Source organism: Magallana gigas, chromosome 2 (genome assembly GCF_963853765.1).
Source record: "Magallana gigas chromosome 2, xbMagGiga1.1, whole genome shotgun sequence".
NCBI lineage: Eukaryota > Metazoa > Mollusca > Bivalvia > Ostreida > Ostreidae > Magallana > Magallana gigas.
The window spans coordinates 43,859,417-43,872,246 of NC_088854.1; the positions used below are offsets into that span (position 1 = coordinate 43,859,417).

At 32.8% G+C, this 12,830-nt stretch overlaps 1 protein-coding gene across 1 annotated transcript; it reads left to right on the forward strand.

Moving 5' to 3' along the window:
* Positions 1-11: 11 nt before the first annotated feature.
* Positions 12-12,540, forward strand: LOC105343424 (uncharacterized). The gene is made up of 20 exons (XM_034445342.2): positions 12-137; positions 2,312-2,416; positions 3,416-3,495; positions 3,689-3,777; positions 3,930-4,184; positions 5,767-5,851; positions 6,004-6,124; positions 6,403-6,465; positions 7,113-7,242; positions 7,351-7,420; positions 8,632-8,702; positions 8,799-8,890; positions 9,195-9,333; positions 9,471-9,632; positions 9,919-9,995; positions 10,212-10,322; positions 10,515-10,715; positions 10,916-11,037; positions 11,362-11,492; positions 11,689-12,540. The coding sequence occupies exons 2-20, from the start codon at positions 2,324-2,326 to the stop codon at positions 11,757-11,759; spliced, it is 2,163 nt and encodes a 720-aa protein (XP_034301233.2). The 5' UTR covers positions 12-137; positions 2,312-2,323; the 3' UTR covers positions 11,760-12,540.
* The last annotated feature ends 290 nt before the right edge of the window (positions 12,541-12,830 follow it).

Here is a 12,830-nt window from a genome sequence, read left to right on the forward strand (position 1 = left end):
ACTTCTCTTGCCAGCAACACCTCACGCACCTGCGCACAACTGGAAAACTGTCAACTTCCTGTTTCCGGTGTAAACAAAAAAATCATGCCGATAAACATGATAAAGTAACTTTGAAAAGCTAGAATAAACTTTTACAGGTAAATATTTATTGAAATTCGATCGTAGATTTTGTTTGATCATAATTACGTAAAATTGCAAGAGTCATTAGTATAACAGACCAGGAAAAAAAAAAATAACTGAAAAAATTTACAGTGGAGCCTCACTTATCCGGACACTTTTGTCCCCAGGCCAAATCGTCCGGATAGGTGAAGCGTCCGGATATCTGAATTGTGATATTTACCTTTAATATTTATGGAAATATAACTCATAAATAAATTATACAATTAAATACTTTATTTTGATAGCCATAAGCACTACAAAAAAAGTTTAGATTTTTTTTTAATTAACAAAACAAAATATTGTTAAAAACATTATTTAAGGTATGTTTTTTCCACAGGAAACTTAGCACTACATTCTTCAATGCAACACATGTACATGTACATGTACATAACAATCACTGTATTAAACCGATATTTTAATTACATTCGCATAACAAAGCGAAGAGAAGAAAGTCGGTGTTCCACTTTACGCTGACAAATCTTCTTCTTCAAGCTAGCGGTGATCGTAACTCTCGCTCTCTTGGCCGGTGGTGTTGACATGTTTGAAGGTGCTCAACATTTGATGATTGAAAATGGGTGAAAATCTGTATATATTCCCTTATTGATAATTGTCCAAGCTATTTTTTCATTGACAGAACTTACCCAAGCTAATTTTACGTATCCATCTTTCTATAGAGTTAATTGCACCCAAGCGATTTTTACAAGTAGCGTGAACACTCATCCACGCCATGTTTGGCATAAATTATTATTACACTGTTTATTGAACACACGCTATAAAATTAATGTCGATACCCTGAACATCCCAAGCGGTCTTAATAACTATCGTAAACAGAACTCAAATTATCAAATATTTCATTTCAATTACGTTTTAAAATGAATAGGCGTACGAACGATCTAATCATACTACGATTAATAGAATTTTAATTCAATCAATAGATGACTTTTTTAAACACAAATTAAACAATTTTCATGACATTTTAATCAAACAATAACAGTTCATAAGTTAAATGGCAACAATTAAACATGTCGCATCCATGGTTATCGTAATATCCTCGGGCGAGTACATAGCGTGACACAGGTGACCCCGATTACCGGACGAAGGCATTGTTTAAAACCAACAACCAGTGTCAGATGTTTTTACACCAATTTGCACTTGCGCATAAAAAACTTTTGTGCCCCCGAACACTTAAATGTGACCGTCCGGTTAAATGAGGTAAAATTTAAAGGAAAACTGTATTATGTGGTAAAATTTGACCGTCCGGATCCGGAACGCGGAATTCCGGATAAACGAGACAAATTATTGTGTAAAAATTCCGTTCCCAATAAAAATCGACCGGTAAGTGAAGCGTCCGGATATCTGGCGTCCGGATATCTGAGGCTCCACTGTACTTCTATGTTGGCCTATCAGATCAGTGTAAAAGGGCCTAATGTCCATTTATAAAAACTTTCCTCATTCAGTTTTGCAGACTGTCATACCAAAACATAGCAATTGAATTATACAGGGAAAATGAATAACATAAAAGCAAAACTTAACAATTTTTTTTTTAAAATATATGACTCAATACTTTCAATACTCAATACTAAAGACATAAATAACACAGAGATTGGTAACTCCACCATAAGCATGTTTTGTTGTTGAAAAATGTTACGAGACAAATCTTACTTTGAGTACTACATATTAGTAAACTGAGATAATGATCTTAAACCAAAAGTATATTGTTTTTATGAAAAATATGCATAGGTTTTAGACGTTTTTGAAACAAAAAAATAAGATAAATATATAGAAAAAAAATTGGCCAGCTATAAAGCATCTCGGATGAGTAGCCAACTGCCTCCTTACACTCCTTTTTTAATATTGCTTAGAAGACATAAACTCATGAAAATATAAAATATGGAATGTTTTGGTAACAGAGTTTAGCTGTTTATATTTTGATATAATTGTTTATTAGAAAGATATACTGATTTAAACTGGGAATATTTTACAATAGGGACCGCCAGATTTTGCGAGATTTCGATCCCTTGCCAATCTCTGTTATTTTTGTCTCTGTGATTGTGCATTATTTGTTTTGAAATAAATCTTCAGGGATTCAGTTATTTTCATTGTCTTAAATTATGCCATTTTAATTCTGACTATTTTATTGTCTTTTATGTAGAACTAAATTAAGATGAAGTTCTATGTGCACACAGAAGAACCACCATTTACCGTGGTGGTAAAATGGGGCGACAGTGATGACCAAGACTTGAATAAGATCGTAAAGGTAAATCTGTAAATAGAGTTGATTGATCAATTATCTGTATGACTGTATATTATAATGATATTGTTTATTTTCACATAAGATTAAATCTTTAAAAAATTAGAATTGTTGTTCATTTAATTTTCAATTATCTATATATATTATATTATAATGATATTGTTTATTTTCATATGAAATTAATTCTTTTATAATTTAAAAAAAATAGAATTGTTGTTCATTTAATTTTTTGAGGCAGTATTTTTTCCCTGTGATTGCAAGGACAGCTTTTGATATCTGTTGAAATATTAATCAACTAATGTTCCCAATTTGATGTACAATACTGTAATCAAATTTTCATTTGTGTATACATGGAGACCATTTCAAACTGTAAACAAGTCCTGTAATACACATTTTTCTGTTAATAATTCATTGCCTCTTCTGCAAGAATAATTTGCTGGGTATCAGTTTTTTCTTTCATATATCACACAATATAAATCACTGCAAATAAATTTTGGTTTACAACAGTTATCATAAATTCATCAATAGCATAAAGGTGGGATCTGTATATCACCCTTGCAGTTTTTGCATACTAGATTGTTTTGGCCACAGAGATACTGGTAAATACAAAGAGATCTAAAAGATTAATTAAATGACAAAGAACCGTTTGTGTCATATTGAATACCACTTTATCAGTATTACCGGTAATTAAGATGATAAAATGGCATTAAACATGGACAAAAGCAGTTTAATGAACACTTCTTCATATACGGGTATATCGATTTGAACTTGTTCAAAGTATGAAGCTGAAGGCAAATTTAACCTTGAAATATAAACAGTGTACAAATGTAATTGATTCATCTTCAGTAATTAGCACAAAGAAAACACATTACTTAGAAATTCAATTGGTAACTAGCATATTATGATTTATGAATACCAATACTTTTACTGTATGTGTTAATCTCTTTATTCATGACCTAAAGCAATAAAAAAAATTATAGCTATTCTTTTTTTACATTTGAACAGATTTTCATGAGTAACTTTGAGAAGAGGTATCCTACAGAGGCATGTAAAATAGATAAATCAACCATTGAACTATGGAAAGGGTATGTATCAATAATAAAATGTACATGTATCAGTAATAAAATGTACATGTATCAATAATAAAATGTACATGTATCAGTAATAAAATGTACATGTATTAGTAAAAATGTACATGTATCGACCATAAATCCAAAGGTTAAAACCCATGGATCTATTTATAGTATGTAACTATATGGTTTTTTGTTTTTATTGTAGGAGAAAGTCTTTGAATCTATCTGGCAATGTTCTTCAAGCAATAAAGAATATGGATGACATATACGTCAAATGGAAATCCATATCAACTGGTAAATGCAAGCTTGCTTAAATGAGATTTCAAGCTACATTCTACACCTTGACATGTATTGTAAAAGTTTCTTTGAATAACATTGTATTTAGATATAAACTAGATACAACTTAAAGCATTGAATATTGATCAATGGTTACAAATTTTGTTTAGATAACAATGCACAAATAACAGGAAATCATTCAGCAAAAGAACTCGATACATCAGATTTGGTAAAATCAGAAAATCAAGACGATTCATTGGAGAAGAACCATTCTTCAAAGAAAAAGACTCCACCTTACTCAGTTCAAGAATTTCTGGAATTAGCTACAGCCTTGTCCACTAAGCAACAGCGTCAACATGCAATAGTTCTGTTTAAAGACATTCTAAAAAAAGAGCCCACAAATCAAACAGCTCTCATTGGCATTGGTAAGACATTCAAATTTTATTACAAGATCTGTTCATTCATTCAATTCATTCAATGTTTTATATTTACATCTTCCGAGTATGATTCCCTCTATTTCATACGGAAACTTTTAGTTTTAAAAGTCTTAGCTCTATAGAAACAGCCAGACTGAAATCTACACGCCCCATTTATCAATTGGTCAAAACCTACAGTGACAAAAACTGACAGGAATAAAATCTACATGGCCTGTTTATTCGGAGCAATCATTGTAGAAAAAATTAACATAACCTGGGGGTTATGTATTTTTTCTGTAATGTCAGCACCTTCATAATACGGATGAATTATAGCCTAATTAAGAAGCACATCTCACAAATATTCAAACCTTGCTTTTATTTTTGGGAGGTATGTAACTATAACAAGAATTCAGCATTTGTAGTTTTTTGTTCTCACAATTTGATGAAAAACAACAGTTGAATCATGGAATTAAGTACTCATGCAAAAAGGATTCTGAAGTACATCCACAAAGTATGAAAATTCTCTGTAAAGAGGCATTTAAACAATAAAATGCTTTCTTTGTATCTACAGTAATCAAAGCCTATCTCACTCTATAAAAATCAGTTTGTATGTTCATCTGTCCAGTAGCACTTGTTCAGAAAATTTCTTTGCCCTTGGCTAATCTGGTTCATGTCTCGCATATAAAGGGAGGTAGTTAAAGGGTGGATGTGCAATAACCTTGAACATGTTTTTTTGGTCAAAGATTAAGGTCTCTGCTGTTCCCTGTGGTAAGCATTTTTTAATCTCTTTTGTCATAATTTGCTTAGATGCTAAACCCACAGAATGCAGATACCCACTGTATCATTGCATTCCAATTACCTTGAACTACCTGGTAAATTTCTGCTACAAAGGTTATAAATATATTTTGAAATAACTTCTCTGTCAGAGTAAAATCCTAGTCCAGTACAGTTTTTATCTCCCCTTGGCCCAATCTGGCTCATGACTCAGCTTTCAGAATCCGCTAAAAAGTACTCATGGGTAAATGTGTACAGTGACCTTGAACTAAGTTTGTAGGTCAGAGGTTGATTCATATTAGATGTTTGAGTAAAAATCTTGTCCAGAGCATATTTTTTCAGTTTCTCTGTGGTCATCCGAAACGTGTCTGTGGAGAAGGAAATGTGTACATGTATACTCTAGCAAGAACATGTGCAGTGACCTTGAAATTAAGTTTGTATTTGAAAGGTTTTAGGTCAAAGCTCAGTGCATTTTAAGTTTCCCCTTTTCTAAATGCAGGGCCCTCTGAGATGGTCAATATTTCAATGATATTAAGAGGAACTTATATTTTATTTCATATTTACCTATGATGAAACCATTCAGTATGTAGAGTATAAGGTATGTACAGTTGAACTTTGATATCTCGTACACTAATATCACAAATACAATGGATATGTCGAAGTGATTTGTAAGTCCCAACCACATATTTTTAAAGTATTTTATACTCAATATCTCAAATACTCGGATATCTCGAAGTTTTTAAACAGTCCCATCTAGTTCGAGATAACAAAGTTTGACTGTATATGGTTAAAGGTTTTGGTTTCTGTTGATTTTTAGCTGACTGTTACATGAATGCTGGCAGACCATCCGATGCATTGCCATACTTGCAGCAAGCTCAAAGTACAAATGATCTTGCTTTCAGGTAAAACATTTTTTTTAAAGATCTTTATCCTTTCCCCGTTTGCTAAGCTAAATTACATTGCAATTTTGATTTTAAAAACAAACAAAAATGATAAACAAAAATCTTTTGATGTATGTGTTTGATTTAGAATTTAAACTGCATTTTGATGACAGACTTGGACAATGCTATGTGAAGATGGGAGAATATGACAAAGCCATTGAGACCCTGATAGGGTACTGTAAGGAACTGCGGACCAGAGGGGGTACATCAGCAGCCCACAAACAGGATTTGCAGGTAAGTAGAGGAGTGGAAAAATTCTTAATTGCAGTATTTCTCTTTATTACCAGATGAATTAATTCTAAATACAGTAAAAACATTGATAATCCTTTTGACCTTGGTTAAAAATATCAATGAAATGAATCAAATTTACATAAAGTAAAAATCTTTGTCTGTCTATCTGTCTGTCTCTGCCTCTCTCTCTCTCTCTCTCTCTCTCTCTCTCTCTCTCTCTCTCTCTCTCTCTCATACAAATACTGTTATGAACTTTTTCAATCTGCTGCTTTTGATTGTAGGTATGGTTGGCAAAGGCATACATTGGGAAGAAACAAACAGACATGGCTCTAGTTGTGTTACAGGTAACAACTAAAAACAAAGCATGAAAATACCTTATTATTATAACAAGATTTTCAGTAAAATTTGATAAATACAAATTATGAATCATCATTGATCTTAGATTATATGAATACAATTTGACAAAAGTTACTTGAATGGATAAAAACAGTGTACATTATAAGGATAAAAATAATGGATGATCACATTTTACTGCTGACTATTTATGCCATAGATGCTCAAGATAGACTTACATTAACTGTCCATAAATTGAGGTTAGATTGTGTACACAAATGTTTATTCATTTTCAAAAAAGATATTTGGTAAGGAAGATCTGAATAGAGAATGTTTTTGCATTTTACAGGATGTGAACAGTATGGCATAGTTACTGGACAATTCATTTCAAAGTCATGGTCAAAATTGTTTCAGATACGGCTTGATTAACCTCATATTTACATTTAGCAATACTTGAGACATAAAAACTAAAACAGAAAATATGTTAATGATGTTAACAATGTATAATCTACATTTTATATTTAAACCCTAGCTGATAAGAATATCAAAATAGTAACCTAAGCCTCATTAAATTAATGTTACCATAGACAGAGTCTAATTTGTAGAGTTATACATCTATTTATGATACACTGTACATTGTAGTGTATTGATGTTTTAGGGGGTACTGAGGGAAAACCAAGAGCACCTTGATGCTTTGACAGAGTATGCTCCCTTGATTTACCGTCTTGGTCCAAAACAGAAGGATGAAGCAATGACGATCCTACTGACTGTGTTAGTCAATAAACTAAGTAAATATACATTCACACATTTCTATTTAATAGGTTTCTCCGATGCTTGTTGTTTTCATTTGTTTGCAAAAATTTTAAACAAATTCTAATGCAAACTTTTTATTGCAGATGATAATCATGTGAAGGAGAAATTTGCATATTTATGCCAACAAGAACATGGAATGCAGGTGTTGGAGAGGTATATAGAATTGTAACTTTACTGCCTTTGATGTAATTGTTAATACATGTACTCAATTTATTTGGGCTCCACTCTGCGGGCACCCTATAGTTATCAGTCAAACTGTCCCTTCGTCTGTCCATCTGAGATCGCTTCACCGGATCATATCTTCTCATTTTTGGCCCAATCTGGCTCATAACTCACCACAGAGTGCCTTTGGCTAAAGGGTATGCAGTAACCTTGAACCATGTTTTTAGGTATAAGGTTAAGGTCATAGCAGAATTATATATAAAATCCTTTTCTGGGGCATAATTTCTCCCCCCCCCCCCCCTTGTTCCAATCTGGTTCATACTTCCTTCACAGAGTGTCTATGGTTAAAGGGTATGCAGTGACCTTAAATGAGGTGTGTAGGTCAAAGGACAAGGTCATATTGGACCATGCAAAGTCTTTATTTTCATAGCATGTATACTTTTCACTTGGCCTTATTTGGCTCCGACTTTACATAAATAGAGCTTTTGATTAAAGTGTGTTGTGAACCAGTTTTCAAGGTTAAATGTAAAGGTTATAGCAGATTTTTATGGAAAATCCTTGTCCAGACAATATCATCTTTTCCTTTGCTCCAATCTAGCCCATACTTCACCTACATGGTGTCTTTGATCAAAGGGGATGCAGTGACCTTGAATGATGTTTGTAGGTCAAGTGTCAAGGTAATATCAAATCGCAAAAAAGTCCTTTTTTAATAGCATATATATACTCATATATATTTTCTCCACTTTGCCCTATTTGGCTTATACTTTACTTAAACAGAGCTTTTTGGTTAATGGCGTGCAGTGATCTTGAACCAAGTCAATGTGAAGATCATCTCTTTAAAATAATTTTTAGACCATAGAGAATTTCTAATTTTCTTAATCTTCCTCATATTGGACAAAAATGCCTGTATGTAAGGGATAATGAGATTGAATTAGAAGTTTTATGCCAGCTGGAAATTTCTAAGTTATAGGTCATGGTCAAAGCAAATTTCTTTGAAATTCTTTTCATCCCATTGACCATTATAAAGCGGGGCCCTTTGAGATGGTCATCATCTCAATGTTGTCTAGTTTTTAATGTTTACAGATTTTGAAATTAGCCCATATGTATGTACATTATTGCATGTATATTTTTTATTTTCTCTGTGTTGCACATTCTGTTGATAACAACACCTTTAATTACAACATGAAATTTGTGATTTGAAGCATGTCTGGTCCAGCTTGGAGGGACGTCCCTGCCGTGGTGTTTATGGCAACCAGTCTCAGAGATGCAGGAGGTAAGAATTCTGGGTTCAATTTTACCATTGAAATTTACAATCTTACAATTTTATGAACTCGGCAATATCTTATCTGGATTTTTTTCTTTGCCACAGCAATTGAACAGACTGAGGCATTGTTGAAGCATGCATGTATGCTGCAGCCAGAAAATCCTCACACATTGTTAACATATGTCCATACCCTAGAGGTGAGATTGTTCAGTCTTGTAATGTTAGTAAGAAAATTTATAGGCCTTTTGGAAATGTAACAGAAATTTATCAATTTACGTAATAGAAAGTATCATACCATAGACTATAATTTAGCAATCTTTGCTTACAATTGTGATTATGTTCATTACATAATGTGTGATTACCAATATTCATAGCTTAGACTCAATGAGAGACTCCATTGAACAAGTAAATTAAAAAAATTGATCTTGAGCACGTAAAGATCGAACATTTATTAGATTGACGTAGTGTTCAATACTATTGAACATGTGTTTATATTTCCAGCTTGTAGAGAAACATACAGAGGCTGTCCAAGAAATAATGGCCTATATAAAGCAGTGGCCAGAGAAAGAAATTGGCAGTTTTAAGATCGGCAGTCTCTTGCCAATTCTAAATCATTTTCATGGTGATGTGTACCTTAATGGTAAGTAAATGAACTGTGTCTAACAATCAATTTTCCATTCCTCAAAGGTTAATATTCTTGATGCCAAAAGTTGTCTAAATTTGATTTGTTCTCCTTATATCTGTCATATTATTTATCAGATTATTTATCTGATTTAGTTCCAGATGGGAATATACCCTGTTCTTCTGTTTCCATGGAAACCTTATCAGGGCCCTATCTAGAAGATACTAACTACCTTCTTGCCATCCTGTTTACTCTAGTCAAGATACTGTTTGTCAAGGGAGCTGTGGCTTTTATAAGACCGATCACAAATATTATTGGTACATGTATATCTTTAATCATTTACAGTATATTATTGAACTTACATACCCCGGTACTTTTGGTTTGTTTATCAATAATTACGATAAAAAACATACATATATGATATCAGTTTTAATTTTGGAGAGGAATTCAACTTTTTACTACAAAACTGCTTGGAAGGAAAAATAAAATTGCTCTCTGCTAATGTATTCCTGCCAACATTTACAGAGAGAGAGAGAGAGAGAGAGTAAAATAATTTGCTAACAATGAAGTTTTTACTAACTTCTGTATCCATTTAAATTTCAGATCCATTAACAAAGGGCCATGAGCTCCACAAGACAAACATCAGAAATGAAGCTGCTTATTTTTCTTGTATAAGCCAGGTAAACAGCAAGACTGACATTTTGTCTTTAGATACTATTAAGTATGTAGGTAATCATTATGTACATGTATGTAAAAAATTACTCTTGCTGAATAGAGTTCTTGTTCATTCCATTATTCAACAAATATTGTATCAGTTGGTAACAGAGTTGTAAAGTTGTCAATATATATATATATATGTATTCAAATTTTTAAATGGTGTGCAAAATAAATCTCAGTTACAGGGAATAACTCCGGAGGTAAACCATGTGGTTCCCTCCCAGCAGAATGTGTACTTTGTCGGTGACAGCCACTGTGTTCCTCCTGCATGGCAGGCCATCCAAATCAAGGTAGACATAGGAATTTTTCAGTTGAGATTCAGTTTACAGTTGGAAACCCACAGTCAATCTTGTATGCACTTACTAGCGGGTGTTGGTGTCCAGTAATGATCTAAACCTTGTGGCACCTGTTAAATCCCATGTTGTAAGTCTTCATTTCTCTATGGATTTTTAATATGAAAAAAAAATCATTAAAACTGATAGGGAGAAGACAGGATTGTACACCCCATCCTATCCACTGGAACAAAAATTTGGCACCTGAGAGAGGAGAGCACGTTTTACCCCAAGTACAACTTTAATTCTGCCATTACGAAGATCCCAGATGGTGCTATGACCATCTTCTGTTTTGGAGAGATTGACTGCAGAGAAGCTCTTCTATTGTGTGTAGAAAAAGCTAAATATGATGCAAGTATTTTTGTTATGAAGTCTTTCATTCTTCTAATTTAATACCAAAGATAGAATATTTAATTATCGTGAGTGAAGCAAAAGCATATGAAAAAAAAGTGTAGGAATAAAGAAATATTCTCTCTCTCTCTCTCTCTCTCTCTCTCCCTCTCTCTCTCTCTCTCTCTCATGTGATTTTCAATTGGCATTGTTAATTTCAGAGTTTGGAGGAAGGAATCGACCGAGTGATTGACATCTATGTTACCTTGCTGACCAGACTTCAGAATCTCCACCACTGGGACATCTATGTACATCCTGTGCTACCTGTGCTTGACCTAACTAGGTGAGTGTGCCTAGGGACAGAACATGCCTACCAGCTAATTTATTGCATTTATCTTTAACCAAGGGTAATTGTTTGCTCTTTTTCGCTAGCAACGATGTATTGTAGTACATTTGTGGTAACTGTTTTGTTTACGATTGTATACATGTATTTCGTTCACAAATTGAGGGGGTATTTATAGACAAACAAAATTAAATAACCTGTAGTAGAAAAATATTTATTTGCAAGACTAAAATATCTACTTAGAATATACGAAGTCTCTCTCTCTCTCTCTCTCTCTCTCATGATTTAAAGAAAGTTGATAATTAACTAACGGAATGTGTTTAGGTCATTGGTGATGCAGTTTAATCAGAGGCTGAAGGACAGGCTAATGTCGCAGGATAGCCTGAAATGGCTGAACTTTGTAGACAACTTGTTAACAAAAGAGAGTGGAGATCTCAAATTAAAAAAGCAGTTTGGTGAGATTTTAGTATAAAGCTTCTTTATGAAAATAACAAATCCCCTTTTCTCTTCCAAAATAATCTTTTGCCTTTTATGAAATCCATTTGATCTTTACTGTAATACATTTTACATGTACATGCTGTTGTACATATAGAAAGAATAGATTGATTGTAACTTATGTAAAAGTTTGTCTTGGTTTTGATCTTATTACAGAGTTTGATGGAACACATGTTCATCCATGTTACCTTAAACTTCTAGAAGGATCTCTGCAAGGGCTAGTCTAATTCCATGGAGTCACTTTACATACTCTTTTTAACATTCCCTGTGTGTTGACCATGACTCAAGTAAAGTACACAGAGAAACACTGTATCAAGTTGGGAACATTATTGCCATGAATGAACAATTATTTTATTTTGGGCATTTCTTAGTAACAGTATTTTTGTCTCATTGAATTTGTTGTGCCATATTTACAATATATTGCATGGAGCTATCGTAGAGAGGCTTTTTGTTTTCTTATCAAGCAATAATGATATCAATTTTCTTTTTAAAATCATATTTTAAAAAAATACCGGTCATGATTTTACTGCTATACATTTTTTGTGTGGGCAATAGCGTATCACTAACATTTGTATTTCATTGTAAAAATCTTTTTACATGTATGTGATGGTATTTTGAATTTTGATACTTGAATTCTTTTTTAGAAGAAGTAAATGAACCTGTGTTGCCAGCTTTATTTAAATAAGACTCCTGCGATATGATACAATGTATTGTAGAGAAGCAGATTTACAAGTCTTATTTAATGAGATGGCCTGTATGTTTACATTTTATATTTAGTTCAAGTAAATACAGAAACAAAGAGGTCTATGTTCAGGTTTTTGAAATTTATTTTTACAGTGTCTATAAGACTTTAAACTTTACTCGCTTACATGTATGTTTTGTTTGTTGATTTAAATATACATGTTATTGTACATGTATACATGTTTTGTTGAAGTGTAATTTAATTAATAAGTGTGGGTCTGTGAGAAGAATATTCTTTGGAATTGAATAAAAAATTCTATCAAACTAGTTGATTTATTTAATAGTTATTTTATTGATGAACAGTAAATTTAACTTTTTCTTATACAAAAATAATGTTGTACATTATAATTGGAGCTATTTGGACCATGGATATCAGACTTGGTAGCTCTGTGGCAAAGCTCCAGATGAGTTGCAGGGGTCCCGGGTTTGATTCCCAGTCCAGTCATATATTTTAATTGTATTTGCACATTTTTTCTTTCATACAACATATAGATATATGTCCCTGCTTAAGTATATAGGACTTGTATTTATTTCTGCTATGAATCTTTTTTATTAAG

Excerpts from the sequence above, each read along its gene's own strand:
- LOC105343424 (XM_034445342.2), top strand. The coding sequence starts at position 2,324 with ATGAAGTTCTATGTGCACACAGAAGAACCACCATTTACCGTGGTGGTA. Across the intron at positions 3,496-3,688 it reads ACCATTGAACTATGGAAAGG|GAGAAAGTCTTTGAATCTAT; the intron begins GTATGTATCAAT and ends TTTTTATTGTAG. Across the intron at positions 9,334-9,470 it reads TGGTGATGTGTACCTTAATG|TTCCAGATGGGAATATACCC; the intron begins GTAAGTAAATGA and ends TATCTGATTTAG.